Below are 19,607 nucleotides of genomic sequence, written 5' to 3' on the forward strand. Positions count from 1 at the left end.
CTAAGTATTTCAGAAAAAGAGCTCTCAAAAATTAGGCTTTGAGTTCCGGGTTTCGGGCCAAAATTCAATCGAAAGAGCGCATCAAAACCTTCAAATTAGTAATAGGACTTTTTGCTGGGAGGACTCCTCGCCACGCACGATTTTTTTAAGATATCTGAAAAAGCGTTTTTCCAAAAGCAAACCTTAAACCTTTCTTTTGTAAGAAAGGCAAAAAGAAACGAAGCTGACTTTATAGCTGTCAGCCACTATTGCCAGTACAAAACACTAGTGTCTTCTTCCTTTTATCTACAAGGACTTCGCCCCCTGAGCTCCTAAGTGAACGAGAATATGGTACGGAGCGACGGTGCCGAATACCCATATTGACACTTAGAGTATTTGGGCGCAAACCGTGGCAATCGAACCTGCGACCTCTGGATTGTAAGTCCAATTGATCGACTGCAATTGACAAATTTTGAACGCTTTTTCATAGATTTATAAAAAGCTGGGTTTTTTCCCCACAACTGAGTGAAAACTCAAGAAAATCACCAAAACAAGTGCCAACAAAAAAAAAAAAACGAGTTTCAGGGTGATTTGAATATTGGGATGAATGTAGTTTTAGAAGAAAAGAAGATTGTTTAAATTTGTCAACAACAATTCGTTTTACTTTTCAAAAATTTCTCTATCTATCCTAGCATAATGTGATGATCAGTTGATGGTTACATGCGTGTGCGTGTGAACTCTCTATTCCGGGCTTAGTAATGTCCGGAGTAGTAAGCCGGCTGAGCAGCGTACACCTTCTGCACGGGCTGGGCAGCGATGACCTTGGTCACGGGCTGGGCAATCTTGACGGCGGCAGGTTCCCGGCGGACGACGGCGTTGAATCCGTTATGGTCATCGGCGGTGTAGTCGACGATACGCTGGTGGCCATCGGCATCAAGCAGGCTGTACTGTCCCTGGACCTGGTCACCGTTGCGGCTTTCGTGCTGGCTCTTGATATCTCCGGTGTGGGCATCGTGGACGGAGTAGGAGAATTCGTAGTGAGCTGGGGCGTACTCTTCGACCTGCTTGACGTAGGTTGGTTGGGCCAGGGTCTTCACGATGGTTGGCTGGGCGATGGCCTTAACGTAGGTGGGCTGGGCGGCGATGGTCTTCACCACGGTCGGTTGGTGAGAGTACTGCACCAGGGGCTGCTGGTGGTAGACTGGGGAGGCCGCGTGGAAAGCCTGCTGGTACACGGGCTGGGCTGGCAGGAGTCCGGCGCTGGCCATGGCCAGAACGGCAAACAGAGGGATGAACTGGAAAACAATAAAAGCTGATTAGTCAAAGAATTCTACATTTCTCCACAAGAAAACTCACTTTGAAAGCCATTGTAAATTTGCTCAACTGTCGCACTGTTTCGCAAGTAGAACCTTAACTGAATGACACTGCTTTGACATCTCGCGTTTATATACCGAAAAAAGATTCGATCAGCCGTTGCGCGGTTTCCTTGAGAACACAGAACCCCGCTTCATTCGGTTCGGTCTTCGGCAACGGCAGTTATGGTCCTTTTGGGACTTCAAGTTGATCGCACAACGGATGCAACCACCTTGCAAAGAACAAACCAAGAGACAACAGCGACAACGACTGCCATGTCCAACCCCTTCCACCGCGACGCTGTTGATCGACGCCGAAAACAACACAAAAATCAGACCAAAAGAAGAATTATGGGACGCGATCAATCGTTTCGGAAGTGGAACAACACGTGAATCAACGCAGCCAGCAGTGTGCAGACAAACAGAGCAAGTCCCTGAAGGTCGTAGTCGTCGTCGGCATTTCTGCGAATCACGCGTGAGCGAAGAATGTGGAAGCGAACGGGGGAAAAATGAGATCAGTCCGCGATCTTCGGCCGGACAGAGAACAGGTCAAACGCAACGGTTGGTGGCGACGATCATGCTGGGGGAGTTTTGAATTCTTTTGGAGATACCTGGTACAAGTGCGTTCAACTTTAGTGAGGTCGGGCACACGCCTTTCAATTGAGTGTTTTTTTTTTGTTGTGGCATCCTAATGGTGTTGGCATTTTAAGGCAATTTGTGAGGGTGCGTTTCGTATACAAAGTGAGGCGGAAGTAGTTAGGGAAACATAAAATTTTAAGTAAAAATGCTATCCATAAAGTATAGTTCTTCGATAGGCGGTGAATGTAATTTAGTTTTATGTAATTTAGTGAATAATTTGAAAAATATATTTTTCCTAAAATCTATGTTTTGTTATTGTCTGCTCTACAACTTTGTATAACATTATTACAATCTAAAAATAACCCTACAATGTTAGAAAAAACACGACGTTTTAAAATGAAATTTTTCGTTCTAAATGAAAAAAATACCCTTCTGGATTATCGCAGATTCGAAAGGTACATTAAATTTCCCTTAAAATGCCATGTCCCAAAAATTGTACAGTTGAGTATCGAGAAATGGCAAAATTTTAAAAATATTTTTATAATTATTTCTTTTCGGAATTCTGAGTAAACCATCAAATCTAGAACAAAACATTTTAATCAAATTTGAATAGTTGATTGCTTAATAAGTAATAAAATGTATGTTTGCCTTCCTCACTGAGGAAAGGCTATAAGGCTGGTACAAATTTTATTTAAAGTTTTTGTCACAGCCCCCCCACCCATCGTTCAATGTTGGCCCGAAAAATCAGGGGGCAAATTTTTTTTTTCAAAAAACATAAAAAATTCAACAGAAATTTAAGTGAAATCAGTTGAAATCAATTTAAAATGCATTCTCCTGTGTTTAGAGTAATTTTTAGAATGTTTAGGTTGAATTAAAACCACTTTGAATTCTTGGAAAATTTTCGATGTCCAGTACCATTTCGCATTTTTTTTTTGTTTTCGTCAAATCTTAATTTTTTGAAAGCTATTGATTGCAAAACAACTGAACTAAGGTAAAATGCATTTTAAAATACCTTTTGTATTCAAATGTTAAAACTACGGCTTGTAATTTTATTTTTATATTTTTTTTTTATTTTTTTTTTGCCCCCGCCTCGACCCGGACAGAGCCGAGGGACAAAACCATTGAAAAATATTTACATTGGCCTAATCCTGCTTTAAAAATGAACTTTTCATAATAAGTTCGTGGGCCCACCTTCATGTGTGCATATCGACTCAGAATCAAAAATGTGTGTGACCAACAAACAAGCTCATGTTTCTCGGCACTGGCTGAACCGATTGTCCCATTGATCGAGTTTTATACCAATTGAAGTTTTGATAAGTAGTTCAAATGTTATGCATAAAAATGTGTTTTCTCATATATGGGAATGTTAGATAAATGGCCAGACATTGATTCAAATATGTCTCAAGTTTAAACCCTTTAATGATACTTATGTACTTTTTTGAGGCCACTTAAATGTATGTTTTTTTAGGCACTTAAATGTATGTAAACTATGTCCGGATTTATCAACCGGCCATTTGTTGGAAAGGTGATCGGAGACTTTCAAAACGAGTCTGAATCTGGAAACCCTGCTTAAGTTTTGACGTAATTTTCATAGAATTAATAATTCAGATGAAATATATTTCCGGATCAATTATTAGGAAGAAGCAGGGATGGAATAATCGCAAAAAAATCATTTTCGCTTGCGAACTTTCTTCACCCGCGAAAGAGAGAGGAGGCAAATCACGCAAAAGAAAATCGCTCCCGAACTTCTCCAAAAAATCAATCTGTGGATGATTTTTTGTGATTTTCCTTGTTAGCATCACTTAAAATTATTTATTTCGCTTTGTTTACACTAATTGCCCAACTACAAAAAGTGACAGTTCATTTTTCGACCTGTGACGTTACACATGCAAGTGTAGTAGTGAAAAAGATGTTCCGCCGAATAACCAAGATGATGATTTTTTTAGATTCCTTTTACCGATCTTTCGTGCGCGAGAGAGGAGAGCCATGCTCCTTTTGGATTTTTTATCTTGATGAACGTCCAAAGATTTTCTTTTGATGATGATTATTCCATCGCTGGGAAGAAGTGAGGGTGGCATCAACCACAGTTGGTTTTCTAAAATGTTTTGTCACCACAATATTGGCCGCCATCTTGGATTTTAAAATTCTAAATTACTTTACTGCCCCTGATAGCATAAATGTCCCATATGAATTTTCATCGCTTTTGAGATATTGCTGCAGTTTGGTTCAGAATCGTGTGCTTATAGAAAAGCCTCAAACATTCAGTACTTTGTTCTAGGAATCAGGAGGAAATCGAGTTTTTTTTTTCGCGAAAACCTAACACGTAGTCTTATGTGTGGGACAAACTACAAATGCGGAATATGGAACATTCATGGGATCATGGGCAGTTAAGTGGAGTTTAGGGGTCATACTGAACTCGAAAACAAAATAACAAAAAAAAAAAACATATTTTCGTGATTCGATTATCCGAAGTGAAATTTTACGAGGCCTTCGTATAATCGAGTCTGGACTGTACTTTGTTCTAGAAACTTGAAGGAAATCCTGTATTTGGCAAAAACGCGCGTGTGTGTGTGTGCTTATATTATCTCAGCTTATCACAGTCCCGGGTATTTGGTGGCGTTAGCCCTCGCGCAGCTTTCAGTGACCCATTTCAGAATGACAGAGTTCCTTGCGGTCCTATTCCGAGGTTACTGGGCCATTGTCCCCCGCCTTAACATAAAGCAAGAAATAGACGAGTCCCCAACATATCTTTAAACTTCCAATCCCATAAGGCAGAACAGAGATCGGCGCGTATTTAGTAAATGGTAAGAAAAATACTGCCCACGCTCCATGCAAAATAGATTTCTTTTGTATGGAATGGTCCACGAAAGGAGGACGGTCATCGCTGAAATTTTAAAGTATCGTAGTTTTAAAGAAAAAAAAAATGATTTCGTCATTTTTCCGTTTTGGCGCGTGACGCTTCGAAAAATCCAGTTTTTATTTTCAAAAAATCAAATCTTTAAAACGTACGGTTCAACATCACCAATATTTTAAAATTTAATGTGAAATTTCCCGAAGAATCCGATAAACCTGAATTCCAGACATAGACTCTTTGGTCCAAACGCTGACAAAACGCAATTTTATGTTTTCATACGACTTTTTCAGATGCTTGGCTACAGAGCGAATTGTGGCGCTATAACCACGGCAAATAGTGTCCAGGGCATTCGTGGAAATACAATGTCCCATCCCAGAGGGTCCCGGAGTACCAAATATGCTTAGCATGGTACTCCCAACGAATACAACCAAAATCTCGGAGCGTATGGTGGTGTGTCCCCACGCTTCTTCCTCCCCTGTCGATTCAGAATTGTGTTGTTGTTCGAACACTCAGTGCTCAAACTCAACCCAATTACGAGTCATCTCTGCGATACGGCTTTGCGCAGTAGGCCTGGCCGGTTTAACACTTGTGATGTTTCAATGCATTTCAATGCAATGGCGCACTGCAAATGTTAATAAATGACAAGAAGAGTGCTAGGCGTCATCTAACCTAAGGCACTCTCCAGGATCCCTTCGAAAGATTGGCTGCGCTAGGGTCTGATTAGATTAGATTAGATTAGACTTTTCAGATGCTTGGCTACTTTTTTCATACCTCAAATTATTTTTCTTTCAAAGGCAAACTAATCATCTTTCGTTTGCGTCCAAGACAGCTCAAATCGGTTGAAATGGTACGGAGTTATGATTTTTTGAAAAATGTGTTTTTTGCGAAAATTTACAAAAATGACCGAATTTGGGACAACTTTAGCACGATGTAGGTCACCTTAATGGCGCAACAAAAAAAAAATACGGGTTATTTCGGCTAGGAACCCCCACAACAAATTTTGAATCCGATCGATGAACTTTTTTTTCAGTTTAGGCTCCTTGCAAATGGAATTGCTGTATAAATACAGCTAATTCTTTGGAAAATTTTACCTTTATACGAGTGCCGTCATCAGAGGTGACATTGGGTCAAAGGGGTGAGAATGTCACCCCTGGTGACGGTAGTGACAAATGCGATCAGCAGAAACATCAATGAACGTGTCTAGATTACGTTATGTTTGCATTAAAGTACGTGCAGTCATAAAAAAATAGTAAAGCAACAGAACAAAATATTCAAATTTATAAAAGTGTTTTGTATCATTTATTGAGTAATTTATTTGTACCTATCGAAAACGGAATGCTAAAAATGCAAACAACTATTTAATTACCACGTGATCATTATCGTATGTCTTCCTTAGTAGTGGTGCGCCGGAGCTTCGTGGTAGTGCGCATGGACTGGTGCCGCTGCAACATAAGCCGGCTGGGCAATCACTTTGGTAACCGGTTGAGCGATGGCGATCTTCTGCACTGGCTGGGGCACCTTGAATTCGGTTGGCTCCCGGTGCACCACGGCGTTGAATCCGTTGTGATCGTCAGCGGTGTACTCCACGGTGCGCTTGTGGCCATCAGAATCGATCAGACTGTACTGGCCTTGGACCTGATCTCCGTGGCGGGTCTCGTGCTGGCTCTTGATGTCTCCGGTGTGCTCGTCGTGCACTCCGTACGAGAAGTCGTACTGGGCGTTGTGATCGTCGTGAATTTCGACCTGTTTCACCAGCGTTGGCTGGGAGATCGTCTTCACCAGGGTGGGTTGCGCGTAGGTCTTCACGAGCGTCGGTTGGGCCACGGTTTTGATCAGGGCCGGTTGGGGCTGGTGGTACGCGATGTGCGCGGCCGGTTCGTGGTACTGCGTGTGCAGCTGCTGCACCGGAACAACGCCGGCACTGGCCACGGCTAGGACGGCAAACACGGCGGCGAACTGGGAACGATAAATTTACCGTTTATTTATTAAATGGTTTAAATTTTGTGAATTTTACTGCCAGCTCTTTTCAAAGCTTACATCTTCATTAACCAAATGTTCCTTAGCAACCCTTTAAAAAGTTTCATTTACTTAGGTTCTAACAAAATCGTGAAAATTAATGTTGCCCCATAGTCACTCCCAGCTCTTTTTACATATCCACTGATTTTATAAAACATGTTTTTCTTATAGAACATTCTTCTTGATTTATTACGAAAAATTAAAGAAAACTGATATTATTCAATTAGCATACAAAACAATAGTTTCATAAATTAAAATATATAAAACTAATTCCCAACACTCGAAATCACACTGCGTCACTCACTTTGAAAGCCATTTCAAGATGATTGCTTTACGATACGATCGGTTGAAAACTGACACTGATGACTTTTCCTTTCGGTGGGCTCGCTTAAATACGCGCTTAAGCCGCTCCCTCGCGATGGATCTTAAGATCGTCGGGGGCCTTCCCTACGTCACAGTTTGATGAATATCCTCGGCGGACGGCTAGAATCGTCTCTCACTCATCTTTCGCCCGCTCATCGGTTGCATTCGCCATTTTTTTTTGCACCGCTTCCTGAACATTGGCCGTACGAAGGCATTGCGTGTCGTGAGAAAGGCTCCCCCTTCAAGACCCAGAGACCCAGTGAACCGGTGAGCCAGAACCGGTTTTTTTTCGGATCGAGATCTACTTCAAGGGGGGAGACTCCATAAATCGAGCGGCTGCCGGTGAAATAACTCAGATGGTTGTTTTATTTCCAGCTATGTTTTTTTTTTATTTCAAGATACAAGTTCAGATGTTACGTAAGAGCTACTCGCTGCCCGACCTGAACCGCCCGAGGGATTGTCTGCGGCGAGGAGCCGGCTTTGTTGGAGAGACCCCGCTTATTATGTTGCTCGGGGTGGAAACGCAGAGACATGTATGATGGCTTGTGGTGGCAGTTCCGAGTTGGGAGTGATGATAGAACCGCATAAATAATATCTTGGTAAATATAATTATGAAAAATTGGCAATAATTGTCGAAATAATTAATTATGTTTTTTTTTGTTCTAAATACAATTATTGAAACATTTTGGCGGATTTTTGCGTAAAACATATACTACAAAAATGAAAAAACGAAACTATTGGCACTACGCCCCCCGGGGCATGGCCTTCCTCTAACGTGGGATTTCTGCTCCAGCGCCTCTGATGAGACAGGAGAAACCGGGACCGACGTTTTACTTCACCATCCGATAGAAGCTCAGTGGATAAGGCGGGAATCGAACCCGCGTCTCATAGCATCATCGGGATCGGCAACTGGATTGGATTTTTCAGTAGTTCAAAGCCGCAATGATAAAAATGAATTGTATGTAAAATTTTAGCTGTTTACAAACCCGTCCTCAACTTTATATATTTATATATTATATATTGTCCAAAGTTCGATTATCGGAAAAATTGTATGGGACTTCTAATAATGCTTGAAACGTCTAAGTTCCACTCTCTGACTTCATTTAAGTAAAATTTGAAAGTTTTGAAATAAAATCAAAAATAAAACCATTAAACAAATCTTGCATCCACAAAGCCTTTTTAATGTGAATTCCATAACATTTTCTATTGAAAAGGAAACCAAAAATCAAAACAATGTTGTTACAACACTTACTAAGAAACAAATACTATGAATATCCAACTACCTAAATAAATAAGATAGTGAGTTATATATTCAAAAAAAAATATGTCTTTTGTAGAAAGTTTTCGCAAAAACAAAACGGTAGGATGACTGCTCTGATTCTTGAACCAATCATAATACAAAAATATTACTGGGACCGAGTAAAAATATTGAGAAATCAGAAAACACTATTTGGAGCATCGATGGTATTTTAGCAGCATTTCTTCGGACATATACTGATCGAAATAATAGTTTCATCATTTTATTTAAAGGACCAGAAGATCTAAGCTTGGTATATTTTAGATTAAATTGATTTTGCTTCATAGTATTTTGATTGATTTTAAATATCTGAGATTTTTTAAGGTTTTGTGAAATTTTCATGAAATTCAGTGGCCCCCTGGAAAATTAGAAATATAAAAGTTAAATCGTTTTGAAATTTATTGATTTTGTAATAATCTTTTATCTGTTCTGCATCTAGATTTTTTTAAAAAAAATTTTAAAGGGTGAGATGGAAACTTTTATGAATATTTTTATTGGTCTTGAAAAGGCTTCCAAAATGTCGATGAAAAACAAAGAAATTTAGATAAGAATATTGAAATCGATGAAGAAAATTTCAATTTGATTTAAAAACTAGAGGATTTTAAAAAAAATTTCACGTTCCGTAAAATTTGCGAAAAATTTTGTGTTTCGGAATGAAGATGCCCGTGAAAATGGCAGTTTTTGAGCGTGAAAGTTAAGCCTAAGTTATTTTTCATTGAAACCCGAAATATTTTTGACTAAGTGTTGAGAACATCACATCACAACATCACATAACCCTGAATTGCTACATAAAACATTTGTTGAGGTTTGCCAACGACCCATTTCAGAATGACAGAGCTTCTTGCGGTCCAATTCCGAGGTCGCTGGACATTGTTCAGCCCCGCCTAAACATAGAAGCAAGCATCTGAAGGAAACTTGATCTATATTTAGACTTCCAATCCCCTCAGGCAAATCAGGGATCAGCGCGTATTTAATATGAGAAGATAACATGTTTCAACACTACGGATCATTTCATTGCTAGATTGTAAACCTTCTGATGGCCGACTGCTTAGCGTCCCAGACCACCAATTCAAAGGCGTGAGATTGAATTCCAACCTGATTCATTTTCGTTTTTGTTCATTTTCAAAGTTCAAATTCATGATTCCGAATTTCAAAGGTACCGGCCGGGATTTGATCTCTGAATCTTCTGCTTGTGAGGCAGAAGCCGTAACCATTAAGCCACGGAGCCGGTTTAGTAAGTTTTTTCTAAAACCTAATTCAATATTACCTAACCGTGAACCTCACTTATTTTCAACCAAGCCAAAAGTTGTCCCTTCCTATTTGCAACAACTCTTCTATTTCCCATTAAATTTTGCGTTTTGGACCACTGTAAATTAGTTTCATTTGACGTTCAAAATTAAAGTTGAATCATATTTCCAAGTTGAATTACATGCTGAGCAGTTCTCTCAGAATTCGGTCATTCGATTTTTTTTTTGTATTTTTTAATCCGACTGAAACTTTTTTGGTGCCCTCGATATGCCCGAAGAAACCATTTTGCATCATTAGTTTGTCCATATAATTTTCCATACAAATTTGCCAGCTGTCCATACAAAAATGATGTATGAAAATTCAAAAATCTGTATCTTTTGAAGGCATTTTTTGATCGATTTGGTGTCTTCGGCAAAGTTGTAGGTATGGATATGGACTACACTGGAAAAAAATTATACACGGCAAAAATTTTTTTGGTGATTTTTTATTTATCTTTTTGTCACTTAAACTTGATTTGCAAAAAAACACTTTTTTTATATGTTTTAGAGGACATCAAATGCCAACTTTTTAGAAATTTCCAGGTTGTGCAAAAAATCTTTGAGCGAGTTATGAATTTTTTAATCAATACTGATTTAAAAAAAAATCAAAGAATTGGTCGCAAAAATTTTTCAACTTCATTTTTCGAAGTAAAATCAAATTTGCAATCAAAAAGTACCTTAGTGAAATTTTGATAAAGTGCACCGTTTTCAAGTGTAATCCATTTTTAGTTGACTTTTTTAAAAATAGTCGAAGTTTTTAATTTTTTAAAATCAGTGCACATGTTTGGCCACTTTTGAAAAAATTTTTTTTGAAGAGCTGAGAAAATTCTCTATATTTTGCACTTTTGAACTTTGTTGATACGACCCTTAGTTGCTGAGATATTGCCATGCAAAGGTTTAAAAACAAGAAAATTGATGTTTTCTAAGTCCCACCCAAATAACACACTATTTTCTAATGTCGATATCTCAGCAACTAATGGTCCGATTTTCAATGTTAAAATATGAAACATTCGTGAAATTTTCCAATCTTTCGAAAAAAATAATTTCATTTTTTTTAAACCAAGACTAACATTTCAAAAGGGCCAAACATTCAATGTTACGAACTTTTAAAACGTTAGTCTTGGTTTAAATTTTTTTTAAAATATTTATTTCGAAAAGATCGGAAAATTTCACGAATGTTTCATGTTTTAACATTGAAAATCGGACCATTAGTTGCTGAGATATCGACATTAGAAAATGGTGTGTTGTTTGGGTGGGACTTAGAAAACATCAATTTTCCTGTTTTAAACCTTTGAATGGCAATATCTCAGCAACTATGGGTCGTATCAACAAAGTTTAAAAATGCAAAATATAGAAAATTTTCTCAGCCTTTCAAACATATTTTTTTCAAAGGTGGGCAAACTTGTGAACTAATTAAAAAAAACTGCGACTATTTTCAAAAAACGGTGCACTTTATTAAATTTTCACCGAAGTACTTTTTGATTGCAAATTTGATTTTACATCGAAAAAAGAAGTTGAAATATTTTTGCGACCAATTTTTCGATTTTTTGAAAAAATCAGTATTGATTCAAAAATTCATAACTTGCTCAAAGATTTTTTGCACAACCTGGAAATTTCGGAAAAGTTGGCATTTGATGTCCTCTAAAACATATAAAAAATTAGTGTTTTTTTGCAAATCAAGTTTTAGTGACAAAAAGTTAAATAAAAAATCACCAAATTTTTTTAACCGTGTATCATTTTTTTTTCAGTGTTGTCCATATCCATACCTACAACTTTGCCAAAGACACCGAATCGATCTATCAGTACATTCACTCACTCAGACCATTCCACCTTCAAAAGTGGTACTACCAGGGCAGCTTATTAGTGGCTTCTTATTTTCTCCGACAACTCTTCACCCCTCTGGCAATATGCATTGGACACTGACCGGACTGCAGTGTTCCATGAATGAGTAGTACGTAATTCCAATGTTCAAGTTTTGTCTTCAGTCAGCTCCCTGATAAAGAATAAAAAGTGCAAACCGCAACCAGAAACGTACTTTTTAAGGCAACGAACCATTAAATCATACGTGCCGACCGATGCGACCAAGGTCAGTGCGAGACAGGTCTTGCCAACTTTTGAACTCCTCCTCTCGTGGGCAAATAAAGAGGGGCGTTGGTCCTTTCACTACCGTACACGGTGCCAACTGCGGAACATTTCGAAGGGGATTAGGGATAAGATCAAGCTTAGGGGGGAGAGGTTTGATTTCGTGTTCAGGGTGGGCTTTTATTGCGTTGCAGACTATACATCATAAGAGAGCGTTGAACGGGTTGCTTCCATTGCGTGGGATCGGTCTACGGGGTGGTTTTGGTTGGCAGCTGTTTTGTCGTTGCAGTTTTGGGTTTAGTTGCTGTACTGGTACGCAACATCGGCAGCTTGGAATCGCACCTCGGACTGGGCATGCGAGTCACGTCCACGGCTTCGCTCGTCACGACCACGCTGGCGCTGCTGTTGCTCATCCCGGCGCTGATCATCCCGACGCTGTTCGCGGTTATCGCGGCCGTCGCGGTTGTCACGGCTATCACGGTTGTCACGGTTATCCCGGTTGTCACGGCTGTCACGATCTTCGCGGTTGTCCTGCTCGTTGCGTTGGTTTTCACGATCGTTGTCCTGACCGTCGCGCTGGTTTCGCTGATCGCGATCTTGCTGGTCCCGGTCTTGATCACGATCCTGATCGCTGCGGTTGCGGTCCTGGCGGCTTCTGCTTCGGGAGTTGTCTGAACGGGTTGCCGATGTCCAAACCGGAGCGATCACGGTGTCAATGGTGTACAGCGGAGCCGGGACGAGGACGTGGCTTGGTCGTGGTCTGACAGCTGGTTCCTGTCGATGTTCCGAGTTGAATCCGTTGCGATCGTCAGCCTGATAGTCCACAATCTGTCGGTTTCCGTCGGCATCAACCCACGAGTAGCGACCACGGACGTTTCCGTTTCGGCGAGATTCCTCCTGGCTTTTGACATCTCCGGTGTTGGGATCGTGGACCGAGTACGAGAAGTCGTATCCCACCGAATCGTCGCTTCTTTGGTCTTGAGAATCGGTGGCAGGATGCCGCTGCTGTTGCTGTTGTTGAGACTGATCCCGACTACGATCCTGGAGGCTGGCCGCTCCGACAGCTGCCACCAGCAGTATCACATACTGTAGATTTAAAGATCAGAAAAGTTTTGCAATCAACCAGAGAACCTATTCCAACTTACCTTAAAAGCCATGCTCTCTCCTAGATCAGCCTTAATCTCTAAAGCACAAAAAACTTTAGCTAATCAAAGGCTGTGATCAAACTGATGCCTTCTGGAAGGCAGATGATGCTTTTTATACAGAAAACTAGATTAGAAGGCGGAATCATCTGATGCTTCCGTCAAGTGGATTGCCGGCCGGTCCGGGCGAAAGATGATACCCTGGATGATCTTCGTCATCCGTTCTTCCACTGTACGAATCACCTGATGCATGGAGGGAAGTACTGAGCAAATATGGTGTAGTGTGTCTAACTGTAGCTGATACTAACTCCCAGAACCTACAAAAATAAGTTCATACCTTTTGTGGCGAAGTGCAAGGTGTCGTTAATTGAGCACAACGTTGTTACAATTATCAATGTCATGGCGCTTAACGGTATCGTGTACGTTAGTGATATGATATGGTTTCGGTAGCAGAAAAATTAGTGCAACTGAAATTGTAGGCAGTGTTAAAATGTAATTTTCCTTAAATGTTTAGTAAAATTATTTATTTTAAATCAGCGATAACATCTTAATTTCATTTTTCAAAAGGCAAATCAGATAAAAATCAATTGGATTACTTCAAAATCAAATTTTCGCTCTACAGCATAGCCTTGGCGAAACTAGGTGTCCAAAGGTTTGATTGTTGAGGCAATTGCAAACCTCTTTTTACACCTAAGCTTCCATCCACCCCGGGATTCAAACTGACGACGAGAAATTTAAATTGTATTATTAAATATTTAACCCTTTTCAAATGTTAGTCTTGATTCCAAAATGTTCAAAATTTTTGTTTTCGAGGAGATCAGACATTTTCACATTTTTTTTTACATTGAAAATTGGACCATAAGTTGCTGAGATTTAGGCATCAGGTTCGACTAAGAAAAATGAGAAAACTGCAATTTTCTGTTTCTGTTTCCTTTATCCACTGTATGCCAACAACCAGAGGTCTAATCTTCAATGTTTCTTAGGCAACTTTATTTGACATTTCCAAAACTTTTAGAAGACATTATTTTTAAAACGCTGTGTGCACTATTTAAAAAAATAGAAAAACTGTTTTTTTTTGTAAAATCTTAAAAATTACTAATTAATCCATTTCTGGGTTTGATGGAATACTGCTCCTTTAACTTGTGACACCTAATCATGGTTTTCAATGCCGTCGATTTTGCCGCCTCCATTTTTTTTAAATAAAATATTTAATTTTTGACAACTAGTTTGGCTTTGCGCACTTAAAGTGTTTTATTCATATACAATTCCATAACAAAAGATGGAAAAAGAACAATCTTTAAGCAATTTGTTATTCTACTGAAAATCTTAACCTTAATTTAAACTTAGTAATATTCCTGCTGCTGTTGCTGCTGCTCCTGATGATGATGATGCTGTTGTTGGAAGTGCTGCTGATGTTGCTGCGGGGCCTGGTATCCCTTGATCGGTTCCCGCTGAACCTGAGCCACGAATCCACTCTTTCCGTGCACCTGGTACGTTACGATCCGCTTGTGACCGTCGGCATCGATCAGATAGTACTGACCCTCGGTTTTATCTCCCGACCGGGACTCCTGCTGCCCGTGGACATCCCCGGTGTGGTCATCGTGGACTCCGTACGTGAACTGGTAGTGAGCGGGTGCATGGTGTTCTTCCTCGTGGTGATGGTAGTGTTTTTGTTGTTGTTGTGGTTGATAGTGCACCTGCTGAGGTTGAACTTGTTGGATTTGGATCTGCTGCTGCTGGATTTGAACCTGCTGGGGTTGCTCCTGGTAGACTTGGGTTTGCGGCTGGTATTGGAGTTCTTCTTGCTCTTGCACTTGAGGTTGTTGCTGGTAGCTATATTCTGGTTGCACTTCGACCTGCTTTTGAAGGTGTTGACCGTAATAACCGATACCACTCTGGGCACCGGCCACCGCCGCAAATGCTAGCAATCCGAAGATCTGTAAGATATTGAATTTTTTTAGAACTTTCTCAAACTATTTTCAAAGGAAGTTGCTCTACCTTGAATGCCATATTGATGTTCTAATCTGAGCACAGTTCAAAACTGTTGACCGGGGAAATGCAGAAGGCTGAATGATGCTGTTATCCTCGAATGAATAGTATTTATACCCCAAAACCGATTCGGTTCTGTAACATGCCCAAAAACTGGCCACCATTTCGGCCCGCTATACTTTCTCTATCAGTAGCAGTGGTCTGAAATGCATACTCAAGATAAAAACCATTTTATGGGCCCATATCGTGTAGACAACACTGATAAAAACCCGTGACTGCCACGGTGAATTTGGACCACGGGCGCGTGAAGGAGGCAAAATAAAATCAACTGCTTAATTTCGACCAGCAACGTCGCAACGCCGCCAGTTGACTGGGAAGCCTGTTCAGAAAGTTGCAACTTTTGGGTGTTACGCAACGGAACGTACGGCGTGACGCACTTGCAAGTACAGCTGGTGGCCTTGCCAATTTTCCATGGGATCACCGGGTCAGGAAGATTTTGATTTGAGAGGGTTTTTTGAGAAAAAAAAATCAGAGCTTCAAAACAAAAGACCAAACCAATTTCAAATGTCAAGGGTTCGGATGCTGCATGACACGGTGATCTGAAAACCAGATCTGATAATAGATGATGAACTGTTGTAAAGTAGTCCCAATTAGATTTTCCCAAACACGATAAGGAGCTGGTTTCAAAGTTCAAACTAACGCAAGAACTAACGTAAAATTTCCCGTGGTTTCGATTATGTCAAAATTGAGACCAAAAACCATAGTCTTCTTATAATTTTTGGAAAGTACAAAATAAGGCTTGGGGTTCGTTTTAAGGCTCATTTTATCAAAATGCTGTTTTTCCTAGATCAGTAGTGTCCCTACCAATGAATTGCACCTATTATGAAGTATAATTTATCTTTTGGTTATTTTTGTAGAGAGCTTTTAAAAAATATTGTTCAGGTGGGGCAAGTGTACCATATAAATTTTTAGTATGAAAAAAAATACGAATTGCTGTAACAAGATGATTTATTGGGAAATAAATACATAAAAGTACTTAAAAACTGATAAACAGTTGTTTAAAAAAAATTGTCCACACAAAATATAGTGATATTACGAAAATTTACTATTTATCATCTTAGTAATTTTTTTTTTCTTCGTAAAAACGATCAAATTTATAGTGAAGTATAATTATTTAATCAAAAAATTAAAGAAACGTTTCAAATACAATCTGATGTATCTAAGTGATAACAGTTCAGTTGTTAGCAAATTAACATGTTGTTTCATGCATTGTTCCTCTTACCCAAACGGGTTGTTCGTCTTGTTCCACTAGTTTTGTCGAACGTACGGAAAATCAAACATTTTATAATCATTTTTTTTACATTAAAACACAGGAGTTTTTAAAAAATTGTTCTATCAAAGTCTTAGTCAAGACCTGGAATAAGATGATTATAAAAAAAATCCGACAGATTTTTTAACGTTTTTAATGGGTTATAACGAGCATTTCCTTAGCTTGTTACACTTGCCCTACTTTCCCCTATAGACAAACAAACGCAACCTGTTACACACTCGCTTGGTTGGTTGATGACTGAATATTAGCCTGACCCATTTTGAGGTCATGTCGAGGAATTTCAGGTGCTCACTTCTTAAGAGCGAGTCCACGAGCAAAGCATACCCATCTCACATCGACCTCACCAATCTGCCTGAAATTTTCAGGGGTTGTTTGTACATATAAAACTAGCATCTGGCCAAAATTTGAGCACTCTAGGTCAACGGGAAATGGGGCAAATCGGGACACAAAGTTAAATGGTTCAAAAACGTCAAAAATCTTAAAAAGGCTGTATCTTAGGCAAAATTCAATTTATTTCCAAAATTCAAAATGCATCCGAAAGGGCTTTGAAAATGCAACAAAATGCAGGATAGAGCATCCCAATTGGTTTAATCTAAAGGGAGTTATTGGCATTTTAGTGAAAAAATAGAATAATTTTCAAACTCAAATAAAAAAGTGTTCTATCCAGATATCAACTCGGTTCGACCTGCAGCTTGTAGGGGACATCTGGGACTACCATCTGAGACAGAGAACGCTTTGGGTAAGGCAGTTTAATATATTAAATAGACACTTTTACTTTTAGTAAATTTTTTGGTTGTAAATTTTTGCTCGGGGGACCCCTTAGATCCCATTTTATGTTGATAATTCCATCATATTCGTGTTTCTCAGACAATTTCACAATAGAAACATGCATAAAAATGTTTATTTTGATCCATTTTAACCCTTTAAAAAATAAAAGTTAAAAAAATTAAAAAGCTGCTTTTTCTGGTGTCATCTAGTATCCTTGGAAACGAGCTTGATTTTCAATAAATGTGAATCGAAGATTTTTTTTAACTTTTATTTTTTAAAGGTTTAAAATGGATCAAAATAAACATTTTTATGCATGTTTCTATTGTGAAATTGTCTCAGGAACACGAATATGATAAAATTATCACCAGAAAATGGGATCTAAGGGGTCCCCCGAGCAAAAATTTACAACTAAAAAATTCACTAAAAGTAAAAGTGTCTATTTAATATGTTAAACTGCCTTACCCAAAGCGTTCTCTGTCTCAAATGGTAGTCCCAGATGTCCTCTACAAACTGCAGGTCGAACCGAGTTGATAACTGGATGGAACACTTTTTTATTTGAGTTTGAAAATTATTCTATTTTTTCACTAAAATGCCAATAACTCCCTTTAGATTTAACCAATTGGGGTGCTTCTCCCTGCATTTTGTTGTATTTTTTAAGCCCTTTTGGATGCATTTTGAATTTTGAAAATAAATTGAATTTTGCCTAAGTTATAGCCTTTTTAAGATTTTTGACGTTTTTGAACCTTCAAACTTTGTGTCCCGATTTGCCCCATTTCCCGTTGACCTAGAGTGCTCATATTTTGGCCAGATGCTAGTTTTATATGTACAAACAACTCCTGAAAATTTCAGGCAGATTGGTGAGGTCCAAACGACGTCCCATACAAAGGGTTATGCCCTGTTCGTGGACTCGCTCTTAAATAATAGATTATGATTCTAAAATCGCTTGGAATCAATAAAAAAAACTATTTCAATCAAGTGTGTATTGTCTTCAGAGCAGTTCTCTAGGATTTCGGTCATTCGATTTTTTTTGTATTTTTTAATCCGACTGAAACTTTTTTGGTGCCTTCGGTATGCCCAAAGAAGCCATTTTGCATCATTAGTTTGTCCATATAATTTTCCATACAAATTCGGCAGCTGTCCATACAAAAATGATGTATGAAAATTCAAAAATCTGTATCTTTTGAAGGAATTTTTTGATCGATTTGGTGTCTTCGGCAAAGTTGTAGGTATGGATACGGACTACACTGGAAAAAAATAATACACGGTAAAAAAAATTTGGTGATTTTTTTTATTTAACTTTTTATCACTAAAATTTGATTTACAAAAAAACACTATTTTTAATTTTTTTTATTTTTTGATATGTTTTAGAAGGCATAAAATGCCAACTTTTCAGAAATTTCCAGGTTGTGCAAAAAATCACTGACCGAGTTATGAATTTTTTAATCAATACTGATTTTTTCAAAAAATCGAAATTTTGGTCGTAAAAATTTTTCAACTTCATTTTTCGATGTAAAATCAAATTTGCAATCAAAAAGTACTTTACTGAAATTTTGATAAAGTGCACCGTTTTCAAGTTATAGCCATATTTAAGTGACTTTTTTGAAAATAGTCGCAGTTTTTCATTTTTTTAAATTAGTGCACATGTTTGCCCAGTTTTGAAAAAAATATTTTTGAAAAGCTGAGAAAATTCTCTATATTTTGCTTCTTTGGACTTTGTTGATACGACCTTTAGTTGCTGAGATATTGCAATGCAAAGGTTTAAAAACAGGAAAATTGATGTTTTCTAAGTTTCACCCAAACAACCCACCATTTTCTATCGTCAATATCTCAGCAACTAATGGTCCGATTTTCAATGTTAATATATGAAACATTTGTGAAATTTTCCGATCTCTTCGAAAAAAATAATTTTGGAATTTTCAAATCAAGACTAACATTTCACAAAGGCCAAACATTCAATATTACGCCCTTTTAAAATGTTTGTCTTGATTTGAAAATTCCAAAAATATTTTTTTCGAAAAGATCGGAAAATTTCACAATTGTTTCATATGTTAACATTGAAAATCGGACCATTAGTTGCTGGGATATTGACGATAGAAAATGGTGGGTTGTTTGGGTGAAACTTAGAAAACATCAATTTTCCTGTTTTTAAACCTTTGCATTGCAATATCTCAGCAACTAAAGGTCGTATCAACATAGTCCGAATAAGCAAAGTATAGAGAATTTTCTCAGCTTTTCAAAAATATTTTTTTCAAAACTGGGCAAACATGTGCACTAATTTAAAAAAATGAAAAACTGCGACTATTTTCAAAAAAGTCACTTAAATATGGCTATAACTTGAAAACGGTGCACTTTATCAAAATTTTAGTAAAGTACTTTTTGATTGCAAATTTGATTTCACATCGAAAAATGAAGTTGAAAAATTTTTACGACCAAAATTTCGATTTTTTGAAAAAATCAGTATTGATTAAAAAATTCATAACTCGGTCAGTGATTTTTTGCACAACCTGGAAATTTCTGAAAAGTTGGCATTTTATGTCTTCTAAAACATATCAAAAAATAAAAAAAAATAA

At 38.3% G+C, this 19,607-nt stretch overlaps 3 protein-coding genes across 3 annotated transcripts; all 3 read right to left on the reverse strand.

Moving 5' to 3' along the window:
* Nucleotides 1-613: 613 nt before the first annotated feature.
* LOC120424910 (cuticle protein 7-like) lies at nucleotides 614-1,483 on the reverse strand. The gene is made up of 2 exons (XM_039589203.2): nucleotides 1,336-1,483; nucleotides 614-1,274 (listed from the first exon to the last, which is right to left on the reverse strand). Exons 1-2 carry the CDS (start codon nucleotides 1,345-1,347, stop codon nucleotides 732-734), a joined length of 555 nt encoding a protein of 184 aa, XP_039445137.1. The 5' UTR covers nucleotides 1,348-1,483; the 3' UTR covers nucleotides 614-731.
* Nucleotides 1,484-6,034: 4,551 nt separating this feature from the next.
* LOC120424913 (putative uncharacterized protein DDB_G0271606) lies at nucleotides 6,035-15,106 on the reverse strand. The gene is made up of 5 exons (XM_039589206.2): nucleotides 14,949-15,106; nucleotides 14,300-14,887; nucleotides 12,119-12,894; nucleotides 7,085-7,109; nucleotides 6,035-6,720 (listed from the first exon to the last, which is right to left on the reverse strand). The coding sequence occupies exons 1-5, from the start codon at nucleotides 14,958-14,960 to the stop codon at nucleotides 6,157-6,159; spliced, it is 1,965 nt and encodes a 654-aa protein (XP_039445140.2). The 5' UTR covers nucleotides 14,961-15,106; the 3' UTR covers nucleotides 6,035-6,156.
* On the reverse strand, nucleotides 11,963-13,106 carry LOC120424911 (zinc finger CCCH domain-containing protein 13-like). The gene is made up of 2 exons (XM_039589204.2): nucleotides 12,954-13,106; nucleotides 11,963-12,894 (listed from the first exon to the last, which is right to left on the reverse strand). The coding sequence occupies exons 1-2, from the start codon at nucleotides 12,963-12,965 to the stop codon at nucleotides 12,106-12,108; spliced, it is 801 nt and encodes a 266-aa protein (XP_039445138.1). The 5' UTR covers nucleotides 12,966-13,106; the 3' UTR covers nucleotides 11,963-12,105.
* Nucleotides 15,107-19,607: the final 4,501 nt, after the last annotated feature.

Source organism: Culex pipiens, chromosome 2 (genome assembly GCF_016801865.2).
Source record: "Culex pipiens pallens isolate TS chromosome 2, TS_CPP_V2, whole genome shotgun sequence".
NCBI classification, from domain to species: domain Eukaryota; kingdom Metazoa; phylum Arthropoda; class Insecta; order Diptera; family Culicidae; genus Culex; species Culex pipiens.